Source organism: Microcaecilia unicolor, chromosome 5 (genome assembly GCF_901765095.1).
Source record: "Microcaecilia unicolor chromosome 5, aMicUni1.1, whole genome shotgun sequence".
NCBI classification, from domain to species: domain Eukaryota; kingdom Metazoa; phylum Chordata; class Amphibia; order Gymnophiona; family Siphonopidae; genus Microcaecilia; species Microcaecilia unicolor.
In genome coordinates, this window is record NC_044035.1 from 112,451,509 (window position 1) to 112,467,666 (window position 16,158).

At 49.0% G+C, this 16,158-nt stretch overlaps 1 protein-coding gene across 3 annotated transcripts in view; it reads right to left on the reverse strand.

Annotated features, from left to right (window-relative positions):
* The window catches only part of LOC115470217 (erlin-1-like), a 129,796-nt gene that overhangs the window by 25,425 nt on the left and 88,213 nt on the right, over positions 1 to 16,158 (reverse strand). For all 3 annotated transcript variants that reach the window (XM_030203197.1, XM_030203199.1, XM_030203198.1), the window contains one exon: positions 13,029 to 13,102. In XM_030203197.1, coding sequence (XP_030059057.1) covers positions 13,029 to 13,102 — 74 coding nt within the window. The remainder of the gene's footprint in view (positions 1 to 13,028; positions 13,103 to 16,158) is intronic.

Sequence of the window (16,158 nt, forward strand, 5' to 3'; positions counted from 1 at the left end):
AAGTATGAATTCTGCTATTGTTGTGACGGTGAATTAGGAGTTGTTGTGATGGTGAATTGGGAGTTATAAATTATGGCTATGCCTCCTCCTCTTTTTCCATTCCTTGTCCAGTGGGTAATTTTGTATCCTGGAGGGCATAGCTCTATGATTATGGGATCTTTGGGGTCATGGATCCAGGTTTCGCTAATGAGTAGTAAATCGAGTTTGTCAGTTGTGATCCAATTTGTTATTGTCGTGGTTTTGTTGGCTGCGGATCTGGCATTTATATACCCTATTTGTATTAGCTGGTGGGGGGGGGGGGGGGGTCAATTGGGTTCGATTCTGTGATGACTTCTATTAGTTGTCTGTTCTCTTGGTGTTTGGAATTGCTATGTCCATTCTTTCCTTTCCGTTGATTGTGTCCATAGGTGAAAGTTTTTCCAGTCCATTTTTTGATTTTTTTGGGGCGGTGTGCTGTATATGGGTTGTGTGCATGTTTTGTGTGTTGCGGGTGTTTTATTGTCCGTGAGAGGGATTGTGAGCGTGTGATGGATTAGGTAGATGCAGTAGATGATTAGGAGTATTTTGTATCCGGGGCCACTAGGATCACTCGACCGGGATGACTGGCAATGCGAGTCAGTAACCTGCCCACCATTGGCCACGGGGGAAAGGCATAGAGAAGGCCCCTGGGCCAAGGTTGAAAAAGGGCATCGATGCCTTCTGAGCCCAGCTCTCGTCCCCTGCTGAAGAAACGAGGAACCTTCGCATTGAATGCGGTGGCCATTAAGTCCATCTCTGGCATCCCCCAACGGACAGTTATCTGATCGAAGGCCAGAGGGGACAGCATCCATTCCCCCGGATCCAACTGGTGGCGACTGAGAAAGTCCGCTTGCACATTCTGTGACCCCGCTATATGAGCCGCTGTCAAGAAAGAGAGAGGAGTCTCTGCCCAACGGCAGATCAGAGCCGCCTCGAGTGCTAGGGGTGCCCCCCTGACGGTTTACGTAGGCGACCGCCGTCGCATTGTCTGAAAGAACTCAAACTGGGCACCCGCGGAGAAGAGACAGAAACTCCCAAAGGGCCAGACAAATCGCCCGTAACTCCAAGCGGTTGATGGATCATGACGCCTCCGTCGAAGTCCAAACACCCTGGGCTGTCTGTTGCAGGCAATAAGCCCCCCAGCCAGACAGTGACACATCCGTGGTCACTATCTTCCAGTCCGGGGTTGCCAGAAGAATGCCCGACACCAGATTCTTTTGAATGAAGCACCAGTGCATGATTGTGTGAAGACGGGCCGAACATGGCACCCGAACCTCGTAATCCTCCGAGAGTGGAGACCAACGGCTCAGAAGGTGCCACTGGAGGGGGCGCATATGAGCTCTGGTCCACTTTACCACGTCCAAGGTGGAGCCGTGGAACCTAGAACTTGTACACAGTTCCAAGTCCGCGGGTTCAGAGTTTGAAACAGCACTCGTAACTGAGCCTGTAACCGCTGTGCTCGAGCTGAAGGAAAAGAAACTATCCCTTTTCGAGTATCAGAGCACACCCCCAAGTATTCCAGCGTCTGGGAAGGCTTTAGCCTGCACTTTGGGAAGTTGATCACCCAACCAACAGACTGAAGCAACCCGACCACTTTGTCGGTTGCCCGCTGACTCTCCTCGAAAGACGCCTGCACAAGCCAGTCGTCTAGATAGGGATGGACCTGAATCCCTTCCTTCCTGAGATAGGCCACCACTACTACCAGGTCCTTGGAAAAGGTCCGAGGCACTGTGGCTACGCCGAAGGGCATCGCTTTGAATTGAAAATGACAACCGAGCACTGCAAACCGAAGAAAGAGCCTTTGGGGAGGCCAGATTGGAATGTGTAAATAGGTCTCTTTGAGATCGAGAGAGGTCAAAAACTCCCCTGGCTGTACTGCTGCGATCACCGATCGGAGGATTTCCATGCGGAAAAGCCGAATCCGTAAGGACCTGTTGGCGCACTTGAGATCTAAGAACCGCCCTTTTTTTATACCACAAAATAAAAGGAGTATCGACCGCACCCTCTTTCTGCTGGGGGTACAGGCTGGACGGCACCCAGCCGTTGTAAGTTGAGGAGGGTGTGTCGAACGGCCCACACCTTGGCAGGACATTTGCAAGGAGATTCCAGAAAAGAGTGGAGGAGTGGCCTAGTGGTTAGGGTGGTGGACTTTGGTCCTGGGGAACTGAGGAACTGAGTTCGATTCCCGGCACAGGCAGCTCCTTGTGACTTTGGGCAAGTCACTTAACCCTCCATTGCCCCATGTAAGCCGCATTGAGCCTGCCACGAGTGGGAAAGCGCGGGGTACAAATGTAACAAAAATAAATAAATATCGGACGAGCCAATTCTAACTTGTAGCCGTCTCTGATAACCTCCAAGACCCATTCGTGGCATGTTACCCTGGTCCACTCCACCAGGAATAGGGACAGTCTGCTCCCAATAACCGGCTGGATATGGACCAGGGCCCCATCACTGGCCGGACCTGGCTGCGGGCTGGTTTCTGTTACCGGAAAGGAAGGCCCGCCTGTCATCTTGCAAGGGCTGAGGCCTCTGAGAAGACTTTGATTTCTGAAAAGATGCCCTGCGACCTGGACGGTAACTCTGTGTATCCCTAAACTTAGGTCTAGGTCCAGCTGGTCGTACAAACTTGGGCCTCTCCTCCGGGAGGCGCTGGCCCTTAGAGTCACCGAGGTCCTTCACAATCTATTCTAAGTCTGTCCCAAACAAAAGTTTTCCCCTAAAAGGATTGGTTTTCTAACTGTAATCCACACTGAACCAGTTCCTTTAATAACTGTAGACTATAAGTACCTGTATTGTATTATAAATAAATTAAAATGCAGTATATCACACCTAGGGAATTATTTGTAATCCTCGTGTGCACATCTCCGTTGTGTGTATCCTCTGAATGTTTTAGATCTGTAGGGGGGGGGGGGGGCAGGTAGCTAGGGGTGGTGGGGTAGATTTTGGGAGCAGGAAGCGCTTGCAGGGTACCAAGGCAGTTGTGGGGAGGTAGGTTTTAGGAATGTGGGCAGTTTGTAGAGGACAGGCTTGGAGGGTGGCAGCAGTTTGTAGGATTGTGGAGAAGATGTGGGGGGTAGATTACGTTGAGAGGTGCAGTTGCAGCAAGAGGATAGTTTTTTGGAAGCTGGAGCGGTCTGCAGGATGGTGGGGTAGTTGCAGGGGGAGACAGTTTCTGGGGGTGCAGTGTGTTAGGTGGTTAAATAGCTGCAGCAGGTAGTTTTTGGGGGTAGGACAGTTTGCAGAATAGTGGGAGAGTTGTGGCGGTAGTTTAGAGGGGCAATTTGTGGGGTGATAGAGCAGTTGCAAGGGTAGCTTTTAGGAGTGGGGCAGTTGCACAGTGGTAGTCTTTTGGAGGGTAGTCTCTAGAGGTAACAGCAGATTGGGAGGGTTTGGAAAGAAGAGAACTGGGAGAGGAAGTTTGAAAGGAGAATTCCCTAATTGCTATACATGGCAATCTGCTTAAGTGCAAGGGTCTGGGACCAAAGAAATACATGCAATTAACCGAAGCATGCACTTAACCGTTGTGACCCAAAGAAGCTTGGCATCTGATAAACATATGTACAGTACTGTTTATTATACATACAGTATACAGTCTCCGTTAACTGACGTTACACAATCTCCATTAACTGACGTTAGGCTTACTTCAAGTACTCAGTCATAGTCCTCTGTATACTCTTGTGTCTGTGAGTTTCATAGACTACGTCTGCCAGACGGTAAAAACTGTCATAGCAATGACATCCAGTGGCCTCCATATAGGCCCATACGGTGTTGAGACTCTCCAGCGCTCTTGCAAAAGTGACAGGAGGTTGTTGAATTTCGTCAGCATGTGCCTCACTGCTCATTTCATCATTTGTTTCATCATCAGCCGTTGCCTGCATGTAGGTGCATATCTCGACATCAATGCTGTCGTCAGCTGTTTGTAGATCGTAATCAACAGCTACGTAGTGATGAAACTCCTCTTCAGTAACACCGGCTGGGATGTCAATAGCCTGTTCATCTGACGCGTTTGCAACAGCTGCATCTGTTTCGTCCCTCTCCACATCCTTAACAAAGCTTGCCCACTTGTAGCAGTTCACAATGGTTGCCTGTGTAACATGATTCCAGGTTTCTTTCTGCATATGTAGGGAATCCAACAGTGATAGATTACGAGCCAGTTCAACAGCACTTTTATCCTTGCCAGTCTGGTCATCATAACGCTCATCAGACGACGTAGCACAAGAGCCCTATAATGTTGTTTGAAATTGGCTATTATGCCTTGATCCATAGGTTGGATCAGAGAGGTAGTGTTTGGTGGCTGGAAGACCACCTTGACGTTAGACAGCCTGACATCATCCCTGTGTGCAGCACAATCATCATAAAGCAACAAAATCTGACGCTTTTGTGCCCACATTCTAGTGTCTAACTTCTTTAGCCACTGAAAGCGAATGCTACATACCTGTAGAAGGTATTCTCCGAGGACAGCAGGCTGATTGTTCTCACTGATGGGTGACGTCCACGGCAGCCCCTCCAATCGGAAACTTCACTAGCGAAGTCCTTTGCTAGCCCTCGCGCGCCCGCGCGCACCGCGCATGCGCGGCCGTCTTCCCGCCCGAAACCGGCTCGAGCCGGCCAGTCCAGTATGTAGCAAGACAATACACTTCAAGGGAAGACACAACTCCAAAGGGGAGGCGGGCGGGTTGGTGAGAACAATCAGCCTGCTGTCCTCGGAGAATACCTTCTACAGGTATGTAGCATTCGCTTTCTCCGAGGACAAGCAGGCTGCTTGTTCTCACTGATGGGGTATCCCTAGCCCCCAGGCTCACTCAAAACAACAACATTGGTCAATTGGGCCTCGCAACGGCGAGGCCATAACTGAGATTGACCTAAAAAATTTACCAACTAACTGAGAGTGTAGCCTGGAACAGAACAAACAGGGCCCTCGGGGGGTGGAGTTGGATCCTAAAGCCCAAACAGGTTCTGAAGAACTGACTGCCCGAACCGACTGTCGCGTCGGGTATCCTGCTGCAGGCAGTAATGGGATGTGAATGTGTGGACAGAAGCCCACGTCGCAGCTTTGCAAATTTCTTCAATGGAGGCTGACTTCAAGTGGGCTACCGACGCAGCCATGGCTCTAACATTATGAGCCGTGACATGACCCTCAAGAGCCAGCCCCGCCTGGGCGTAAGTGAAGGAAATGCAATCTGCTAGCCAATTGGATATGGTGCGTTTCCCTACAGCCACTCCCCTCCTATTGGGATCAAAAGAAACAAACAATTGGGCGGACTGTCTGTGGGGCTGTGTCCGCTCCAGGTAGAAGGCCAATGCTCTCTTGCAGTCCAATGTGTGCAGCTGACGTTCAGCAGGGCAGGAATGAGGACGGGGAAAGAATGTTGGCAAGACAATTGACTGGTTCAGATGGAACTCCGACACGACCTTTGGCAGGAACTTAGGGTGAGTGCGGAGGACTACTCTGTTGTGATGAAATTTAGTGTAAGGGGCCTGGGCTACCAGGGCCTGAAGCTCACTGACTCTACGAGCCGAAGTAACTGCCACCAAGAAAATGACCTTCCAGGTCAAGTACTTCGGATGGCATGAATCCAGTGGCTCAAAAGGAGGTTTCATCAGCTGGGTGAGAACGACATTGAGATCCCATGACACTGTAGGAGGCTTGACAGGGGGCTTTGACAAAAGCAAACCTCTCATGAAGCGAACAACTAAAGGCTGTCCTGAGATCGGCTTACCTTCCACTTGGTAATGGTATGCACTGATTGCACTAAGGTGAACTCTTACGGAGTTGGTCTTCAGACCAGACTCAGACAAGTGCAGAAGGTATTCAAGCAGGGTCTGTGTAGGACAAGAGCGAGGATCTAGGGCCTTGCTGTCACACCAGACGGCAAACCTCCTCCAATGAAAGAAGTAACTTCTCTTGGTGGAGTCTTTCCTGGAAGCAAGCAAGATGCGGGAGACACCCTCTGGCAGACCCAAAGAGGCAAAGTCTACGCCCTCAACATCCAGGCCGTGAGAGCCAGGGACTGGAGGTTGGGATGCAGAAGAGCCCCTTCGTCCTGCGTGATGAGGGTCGGAAAACACTCCAATCTCCACGGTTCTTCGGAGGATAACTCCAGAAGAAGGGGGAACCAGATCTGACGCAGCCAAAAAGGAGCAATCAGAATCATGGTGCCTCGGTCTTGCTTGAGTTTCAACAAAGTCTTCCCCACCAGAGGGATGGGAGGATAAGCATACAGGAGGCCCTCCCCCCAATCCAGGAGGAAGGCATCCGACGCCAGTCTGCCGTGGGCCTGAAGCCTGGAACAGAACTGAGGGACCTTGTGGTTCACTTGAGATGCGAAGAGATCCACCAGGGGGGTGCCCCACGCCTGGAAGATCTGTCGCACTACACGGGAATTGAGCGACCACTCGTGAGGTTGCATAATCCTGCTCAACCTGTCGGCCAGACTGTTGTTTATGCCTGCCAGATATGTGGCTTGGAGCACCATGCCTTGACGGCGAGCCCAGAGCCACATGCTGACGGCTTCCTGACACAGGGGGCGAGATCCGGTGCCCCCCTGCTTGTTGACATAGTACATGGCAACCTGATTGTCTGTCTGAATTTGGATAATTTGGTGGGACAGCCGATCTCTGAAAGCCTTCAGAGCGTTCCAGATCGCTCGCAACTCCAGAAGGTTGATCTGTAGATCGCTTTCTTGGAGGGACCACCTTCCTTGGGTGTGAAGCCCATCGACATGAGCTCCCCATCCCAGGAGAGACGCATCCGTGGTCAGCACTTTTTGTGGCTGAGGAATTTGGAAGGGACGTCCCAGAGTCAAATTGGAGCAAATCGTCCACCAATACAGGGATTCGAGAAAACTCGTGGACAGGTGGATCACGTCCTCTAGACCCCCAGCGGCCTGATACCACTGGGAGGCTAGGGTCCATTGAGCAGATCTCATGTGAAGGCGGGCCATGGGAGTCACATGAACTGTGGAGGCCATGTGGCCCAGCAATCTCAACATCTGCCGAGCTGTGATCTGCTGGGACGCTCGCACCCGCGAGACGAGGGACAAAAAGTTGTTGGCCCTCGCCTCTGGGAGATAGGCGCGAGCCGTCCGAGAATCCAGCAGGGCTCCGATGAATTCGAGTTTCTGCACTGGGAGAAGATGGGACTTTGGGTAATTTATCACAAACCCCAGTAGCTCCAGGAGGCGAATAGTCATCTGCATGGACTGCAGGGCTCCTGCCTCGGATGTGTTCTTCACCAGCCAATCGTCGAGATATGGGAACACGTGCACCCCCAGCCTGCGAAGCGCCGCTGCTACCACAGCTAGGCACTTTGTGAACACCCTGGGCGCAGAGGCGAGCCCAAAGGGTAGCACACAGTACTGGAAGTGGCGTGTGCCCAGCTGAAATCGCAGATACTGTCTGTGAGCTGGCAGTATCGGGATGTGTGTGTAGGCATCCTTCAAGTCCAGAGAGCATAGCCAATCGTTTTGCTGAATCATGGGGAGAAGGGTGCCCAGGGAAAGCATCCTGAACTTTTCTTTTACGAGATATTTGTTCAGGGCCCTTAGGTCTAGGATGGGACGCATCCCCCCTGTTTTCTTTTCCACAAGGAAGTACCTGGAATAGAATCCCAGCCCTTCTTGCCCGGATGGCACGGGCTCGACCGCATTGGCGCTGAGAAGGGCGGAGAGTTCCTCTGCAAGTACCTGCTTGTGCTGGAAGCTGTAGGACTGAACTCCCGGTGGACAATTTGGAGGTTGTGAGGCCAAATTGAGGGTGTATCCTTGCCGGACTATTTGGAGAACCCACTGATCGGAGGTTATGAGAGGCCACCTTTGGTGAAAAGCTTTCAACCTCACTCCGACAGGCAGGTCGCCCGGCACTGACACTTGGATGTCGGCTATGCTCTGCTGGAGCCAGTCAAAAGCTCGCCCCTTGCTTTTGCTGGGGAGCCACGGGGCCTTGCTGATTCGCACGCTGCTGACGAGAGCGAGCGCGCTGGGGCTTAGCCTGGGCCGCAGGCTGTCGGGAAGGAGGATTGTACCTACGCTTGCCAGAAGTATAGGGAACAGTCTTCCTTCCCCCGAAAAATCGTCTACCTGTAGAGGTAGAAGCTGAAGGCTGCCGGCGGGCGAACTTGTCGAATGCGGTGTCCCGCTGGTGGAGAGACTCTACCACCTGTTCGACTTTTTCGCCAAAAATGTTATCCGCACGGCAAGGCGAGTCCGCAATCCGCTGCTGGATTCTATTCTCCAGGTCGGCGGCACGCAGCCATGAGAGCCTGCGCATCACCACACCTTGAGCAGCGGCCCTGGACGCAACATCAAAAGTGTCATAAACTCCTCTGGCCAGGAATTTTCTGCACGCCTTCAGCTGCCTGACCACCTCCTGAAAAGGCTTGGCTTGCTCAGGGGGAAGAGCATCAACCAAGCCCGCCAACTGTCGCACATTGTTCCGCATGTGTATGCTCGTGTAGAGCTGGTAAGACTGGATCTTGGACACGAGCATAGAGGAATGGTAGGCCTTCCTCCCAAAGGAGTCTAAGGTTCTAGCGTCCTTGCCCGGGGGCGCCGAAGCATGTTCCCTAGAACTCTTAGCCTTCTTTAGGGCCAAATCCACAACTCCAGAGTCATGAGGCAACTGAGTGCGCATCAGCTCTGGGTCCCCATGGATCCGGTACTGGGACTCGATCTTCTTGGGAATGTGGGGATTAGTTAATGGCTTGGTCCAGTTCGCAAGCAATGTCTTCTTCAGGACATGGTGCAAGGGAACAGTGGACGCTTCCTTAGGTGGAGAAGGATAGTCCAGGAGCTCAAACATTTCAGCCCTGGGCTCGTCCTCCACAACCACCGGGAAGGGGATGGCCGTAGACATCTCCCGGACAAAGGAGGCAAAAGACAGACTCTCGGGAGGAGAAAGCTGTCTCTCAGGAGAGGGAGTGGGATCAGACGGAAGACCCGCAGACTCCTCGTCAGAGAAATATCTGGGATCTTCCTCTTCCTCCCACGAGGCCTCACCCTCGGTGTCAGACACAAGCTCACGGACCTGTGTCTGCAACCTCGCCCTGCTCGACTCTGTGGAACCCAGTCCACGATGGGGGCGTCGAGAGGTAGACTCCCTCGCCCGCATCGGCGAAGCTCCCTCCGCCGACGTAGTCGGGGAGCCTTCCTGGGAGGTGGCCGCGGTCGGCACCGCACGCGGTACCGACGTCGGGGACCTCAACCTGGGCGATGGGCCAGCCGGCGCCACGCTCGACGGTACCGGTGGCGCAAGCACCGCCGGTACCGGAGGGGTAGGGCGCAACAGCTCTCCCAGAATCTCTGGGAGAACGGCCCGGAGGCTCTCGTTTAGAGTGGCTGCAGAGAAAGGCTGAGAGGTCGATGCAGGCGTCGACGTCAGTACCTGTTCCGGGCGTGGAGGCTGTTCCGGGCTGTCCAGAGCGGAGCGCATCGACACCTCCTGAACAGAGGGTGAGCGGTCCTCTCGGTGCCGATGCCTGCTGGGTGCCGACTCCCTCGGCGACCCAGAGCTCTCGGTGCCGACACGGGGAGGAGACCGGTGTCGATGCTTCTTCGATTTCTTCCGAAGCATGTCACCGGAGCTCCCCGGCACCGACGAGGACGTCGAATCCATCCGTCGCTTCCTCGGGGCCGAGACTGAAGAAGGTCGATCTCGGGGGGGCTGTACCGCAGGAGCCCTCAGGGTAGGAGGAGACCCACCCGAGGGCTCACCGCCACCAGCAGGGGAATGGACAGCCCTCACCTGCACTCCACCCGATGCACCACCGTCCGACGACATCAGCAGACGAGGTCCTGGTACCACCGACGTCGATGCAGCTATCCGATGTCTCGGCGCCGATGCAGAGGCCCGATGCCTCGATGCACTCGATGCAGGGGCGGCCGAGGAAGATGGTCTGGACGCTGACGACGTCGATGCACTCGAAGATCCCGGTGCCGATGCCGACGAAGAGCCCGAGAACAACACGTTCCACTGGGCTAGTCTCGCTACCTGAGTCCGCCTTTGAAGCAGGGAACACAGACTGCAGTTCTGAGGGCGGTGCTCGGCCCCCAGACACTGAAGACACGACGAGTGTCGATCAGTGAGCGAGATAACCCGGGCGCACTGGGTGCACTTCTTGAAGCCGCTGGAAGGCTTCGATGTCATGGGCGGAAAAATCACGCCGGCGAAATCAAAAGCCGAAATGGCGAAATTTGAAGCACCAAATTTAGAGGGAGAAAAAATCTCGACCGAGGCCGAAAAGAGGCCTTCCCCGACGACGAAAGAAAACTTACCGGGGCAAAAAAGCTGGAAGTACGGGGAGGATTTACACGAAACCCGGCGAGGGGTTTCCGGAGCACTTCCCGACTAAGGTAAAGCTTTCCCGAAGGAAAAAAACACGCTCAAAACAAATTGGACGCGCGAGGTCGACTTTCCGGGGCTCGACACGGCGAAAACACGACCGTACCGAGTGCGGACAAAAGAAGACTGGCCGGCTCGAGCCGGTTTCGGGCGGGAAGACGGCCGCGCGAGGGCTAGCAAAGGACTTTGGACGTGGACGTCACCCATCAGTGAGAACAAGCAGCCTGCTTGTCCTCGGAGAATCCAAATTTCCCCAGTCATCCATGAATTTGCGTTAGCCTCGTATGACACAGGAAGTCGCTTAACATTCTTGAAGCAACGGGACTGTTTGCTCTTTCCAATGACGAGTGGTTCCAACTTCTCACTCCCATCCATATTGCAGCAATGGAGGATCATCAGTCGGTCCTTCAACGTTTTACTTCCTGTAGTTTTGGCTTGTTTGAATGCAAGTGTTGCATCAGGAATCGCTCGCCAGTAGAGACCGTTTTCGTCAGCATTGAAAATGTCACGAGGTGCAAACTCGTTCAAGATGGTAGGAAGAACTGAAACAACCCAATTTTCAGCACCAAAGTCATCAGCGTCTTGTTTTTCACCATGCTGTTTCTTGAATTTTATGTTGTTTCTCTCTTTCCATCTTTCCAACCATCCAACAGTGGCTTTGAATTCAGTTAGTCCAAGACTTTCAGCTAGCTGATTAGCTTTCTCCATAAGCAGTGGACCACTGATAGGAAACTGTCTGCTCCTGACTTGGGAAAACCACCGAAGAAGAGCATCTTCTACATCCTCAGCTTTTCCCGCCCGTTTACGTTTCCAGTGTGGATTTGTATTGTTTTGTCAGTCTTCCAGAAACTGATCTTTCTGCTTCAAGATATGTGAAATTTGACTGGGATTGACACCATATTCTTTAGCAATAGATGCTTGACTTTGTTTGTTTTCTAATTTTTTAAGAACTTCTATTCGTTCAGCCAGTGTAAAGTCTTACAGTTGCGCGATGACGACGACTCCAGTGTACACTCTAACAACATTCTTTTGCTTATTCTGCCTGTGGCAGTTAACGAATGAGATTTCAAATTTATCGTCCCTTTGTCACATGCCAATCGGCTTCCATATTCCGTGCGTGCGCTTATGCAGAGTCTTTCCTGCAGAGGAGCGGTCTTAAAACATGCATATAAGTGAATCTTGCACTTATCAGTGGTGCGCTAAACCGAAGTTTGTTCCCATAGAAATTGATGGCGCCAAAAACAGGACCGAAGTATGGCATGCAGTTAAACAGAGCATGCGCTTATCCGACGTGCACTTAAATGGAGTGCACTGTATTTCACTCTATGGAAATTTCTGTACTACGGAAGCTGAATTCCTTCTCACATAGAAATGCACTGGGCCATTTTTTTTTTTTGGGGGGGGGGGGGGGGATTAATTTCTCTGGAAACACCAGTCTGATTTGGCCCACTTTTGAAAATGTGTTTTTGTTTTTACTTTTTTTTCTCATGTGCCAAGTTCTATCCCATTACAATTTCAAAGACTTAAGGGCTCTTTTATTAAAACTTAGCATGTGCAGACATTAATGTGTGCTAAGTGCCATGTGGTCCAAACAACACTTAGCGCACGCACTAAGCTTTAGTAAAAGGGCCCTTTACTGTGCAAAAAAGACAAAATGGACATTTATGACATCTTCTGTATAATTCTTTCCAACTTCAGTTGGGTTAGAAAGAACTAAAAATAGAAAAAAAAAGGTAAAAGATAAAAAGAGGGAAATTGGACAAGATGTACCATACATAAAAATCTACTTCACAAAAAAAATAAAAGTGGTAAAATAATTTTCAGACATGTAATACAAACTTATTACTCTTGCCCTGATTCCAAAATAAGATGTACAGCAGTGAGAACAGGCAGTAGGAATATGAATAATGGGTAAGGATGTACAGGTCAAAGGTTTTAATTTAATTTCCCATGTTTACAAGATTTCACTTTTTTATGTGTGCGCACATTTGTTTTGGGGTAATGTTATCAAAAGGGCACATTCTCTGATGAGAATTAGCATTACCAAATTTTGCTTAACTTGTTGGTATGATCTCTTCAACTAGATGCACCCCAATATAGTTTCATTGCCTTATATTGACTACCCTTTCCTTATGCTGGCATCTCCTCTCATTTCACTGTGTATGTGAATTACTCGCCTTAATTATTCACCTTTCCAAATACAAGCTTAAGGTGAGATACAAACAGGAACAATAAGCCCTGCCCACGAGGGTTTACAATCAGCCTCATTTACTAACCTGTATGAATGAGTATAAACAGACAGTAAACAATACAAACCCCATTATTCACAATGGGTCATATTTACTAATGAGGCACTTAACTCGCTTTAATACATGTTAATGTGCATTAACATGGTTAGTAAATAGACCCTACATTTATTCCTGAAGCAATGATGGATTACGGGGCCCTTTTACTAGAGCATAGCGCGTGCTAAGTGCCACATGACCCACAGGTATGAAATAGGATGCACAGCGTTTAGCACATGCTAAGCTTTAGTAAAAGGGCACCTAAGTGACTTGCCCAAGATCACAAGAAGGAGCCTTGATATCCCTGGTTTATATCGCACTGCTCTAACCACCAGGTTACTCCTCAAATAATTTACAGTAGGTAAAACATAAATCACAACGACCTACCTGTATTGTGAGACCTGGAGCCATAGTATTCAAGTCTTTCTGCAGGGCTAGCTTCAGATTTTCATCTATTTGATCTATTAAGAATAGTCAAGAACAACATAACAGATGATTCACCATCAACTTGCATTACAAGAAAACCCAAGTTTATTAAGAAGTGGATGTATTCTTCGCAGAATCAACAGAATAAGTATCTGGATCCCCTTTGTTGTTTCCCAGTAATTCTTATGCAAGTCTCTTTAGAGGATCTTCCACTTGGTAGTCATTTTATTTTACTTTGCTAGAAACATGCATAATTTGGTATTTTATATAACTTGATTTATTCTTTGTAGAACATTTTAATACAATTTTTTTGTAAAGCTCACAGTTATAGGAGGAGCCTGACAGCTTCTTCCTCCTTCCTTCTAAGTTGGAACAGGCTCTACAAGGGCTACAACATTCCAAGCCTTCATTCTCAACAAACAGTATTTTACCCTATCATTTGTCTGTTTTTTGTTTTTTTTACTTAACCATTTTCATGATAAAAAAAGAGAAAAAAAAAGTAGAAAGCAGACTACGCAACATAACCAATTACAATAATTGAATGAATCCAATAGGTACAGAATATAGTAAAGTAAAAGAAAAATAAAGTGAAGTAAATGGGACACTGTGCAGGTTTAAAAAAAAAAAATCATTTCTGAAGTTGGATGTGGAGTATCTCCTAGCTAGTCTGGCTTGCAGGATTATCTACAATCAATATGCATTAGACAAATCTGCCCACAATACAGGTAGAACATATTTCTTTCAAGAAATTCTGTTAGTGGTTAAATCACGTTTAGACCTGATGGCATCGTGGGCATCTGATTTCAAATTAAAATTGAATAGGGACAAAACAAAATTCATGGTCCTCACTAACCCTTTTGATCATACACCTTTATGATCGACCACGCTGCTTATCCATTGGAGTCTACACTAAGAGAACTGGTAGTGGTTACATACAAAAGACAATCAGCATATATAGCTCAAGGTGAGTTACATTCAGGTATACTGGGTATTTTTGTTTGCACAGGCATATTCAGGGTTTTAACTTAATGTCTCTGTATTTTATGAAGATGGAAGAGTGATGTACATATACATCACTCTTCCATCTTCATAAAATACAGAGACATTAAGTTAAAACCCTAAATATGCCTGTGCAAACAAAAATACCCAGTGTACCTGAATGTAACTCATCTTGAGCTACTATTGAAAAAGGTGTGAGCAAAATCCAAAATAATAAATAAATAACAATGCCTTAAGCTGTTTCATAAAAATGTCAAACTTTTGCAGCAAACGAAGTCTCAACGGTAATTCATTCCACCCAATACGGCCAGCATAAGATAATGCTGCCTTTGAAGTCGTAGTGGAGCACAGACACTTAAATGATGGAACAATCTAATGCTGTGTATTTTCAAAATGTAAAACTCGTGTAGGCTTATAGCAGTGCAACACCTTCCTAAAATATACAGCAACTGAATCATGTATAGTCTTAGAAACCAATATTAGCAATTTAAAACAAAATCTATAGATAATTGGTAACCAGTGAAGCACTATCATTGCACCTGAAACAGACTCAAAACATCCCAAACCAAAATTCATGCGTACAGCAGCATGCTGAACTACCTGCAGTGCATGAATTCTGGCCCCTGTAATGCTCAAGAAAAGGCTATTACAATAGCCCAATTTTGTAAACACTAAACTCTGAAAACCACAATCTGAAAATCATACTTTGGCAATAACGGGTTTAACTTACTCAGATTTCAACCAAAAAAAAACAAAAACCAAACTGTCTGTAGTAACTTAGAGACTTGCACTTGTATAGACAATCGTGAATCAATGATAACACCCAGAATTGTAATCTAGTTTTTAATTGGGATCTGCATCCCCTCAAACACAACAGGATTATAAATCATTTCCCTACTCGATCCAGTTACAAGCATGATTTCCGTCTTTAATAAATTCAGGGACAAATAATTGGCTTGCATCCACAACTTAACCTCCCTCAAAATCTCTTGCAGTGGGATTTGCTTATCAGGGCACAAATGTTGGAACTCCTTGTCGAAGTCATTAGGGTTCAGTGAGATTACATGATACTCCGTAAAATGTTAAAAACTTTCCTCTTTGGGAAATTTTTAGGTGTGAATACTGCTCTCTCTGCCTAGTCAATTTTTGGTTACTGAATCTTTGTTTTCAATGTTCTGTATTTTTCTTTTTTACTTTCTCTTTCTATTGCTCAGCTCTACCACTGGCTGCCTTTCAGGTGCTGTGGAGGACTTGCAGCTCATCTGCATAGCCTTACAGCCTTCTCTGGGGTGACACCCAGGTCCACTCCGATCCACTCAGGGCCTCCGTTCTAGGTGCCCAGCGCTCCCACCAGGTGCTGTGGAGGACTTGCAGCCCTTCTGCATTTCCTCACAGCTGTATCCGGGGTGACTCCAGTTCCACCCCGATCTTCCCAGGGCCTTCTCTCCAAGTGCACAGAGTTTCCAGGTGCTTTTTGGCTAGGATCAGGCGACCCTCAGGGGGAGGAATGCTGGCTTCAGCCTAACCCCTGGTAAGCCTTTCCTCAGCTGAGAGGTGCCCAGCTCTACCACCGGCTGCCTTTCAGGTGCTGTGGAGGACTTGCAGCTCATCTGCATATCCTTACAGCCTTCTCTGGGGTGACACCCAGGTCCACTCCGATCCACTCAGGGCTCCGCATTTTTCTCTTTGTATCTAATCTTTTTCTAGTTGCTAAAGTACCTTAATCGTTTATGGCCCCTATTCACATTCTCTTCCTAGCTCTGTCCCTTCCTAATCTTTTCCCTCACCCCCTACCTCTCTCCGCTACAGGAACTCACTTCCCATCCATTGACTTCATCACCTCACCTACTCTCCCACCCTCTTCGCTTTTAATCTCCGTCTCTTTCTTCCCTCCATTTTGCCTTCCCCATTCCACCTAAATACCTCTCGCCTTCGACGCCTTCGTGGCCACACCTCTCCTACTCTCCTCCGCTCTCTTTTACTCCTTCTCTTACTCTCAAGCTGGTGACATCAATCCCAATCCTGGCCCTCCTCACCAACTATTATCCAAACTCTACAGATCTCACCGTGACCTCTCTAACCTCATCTCTAT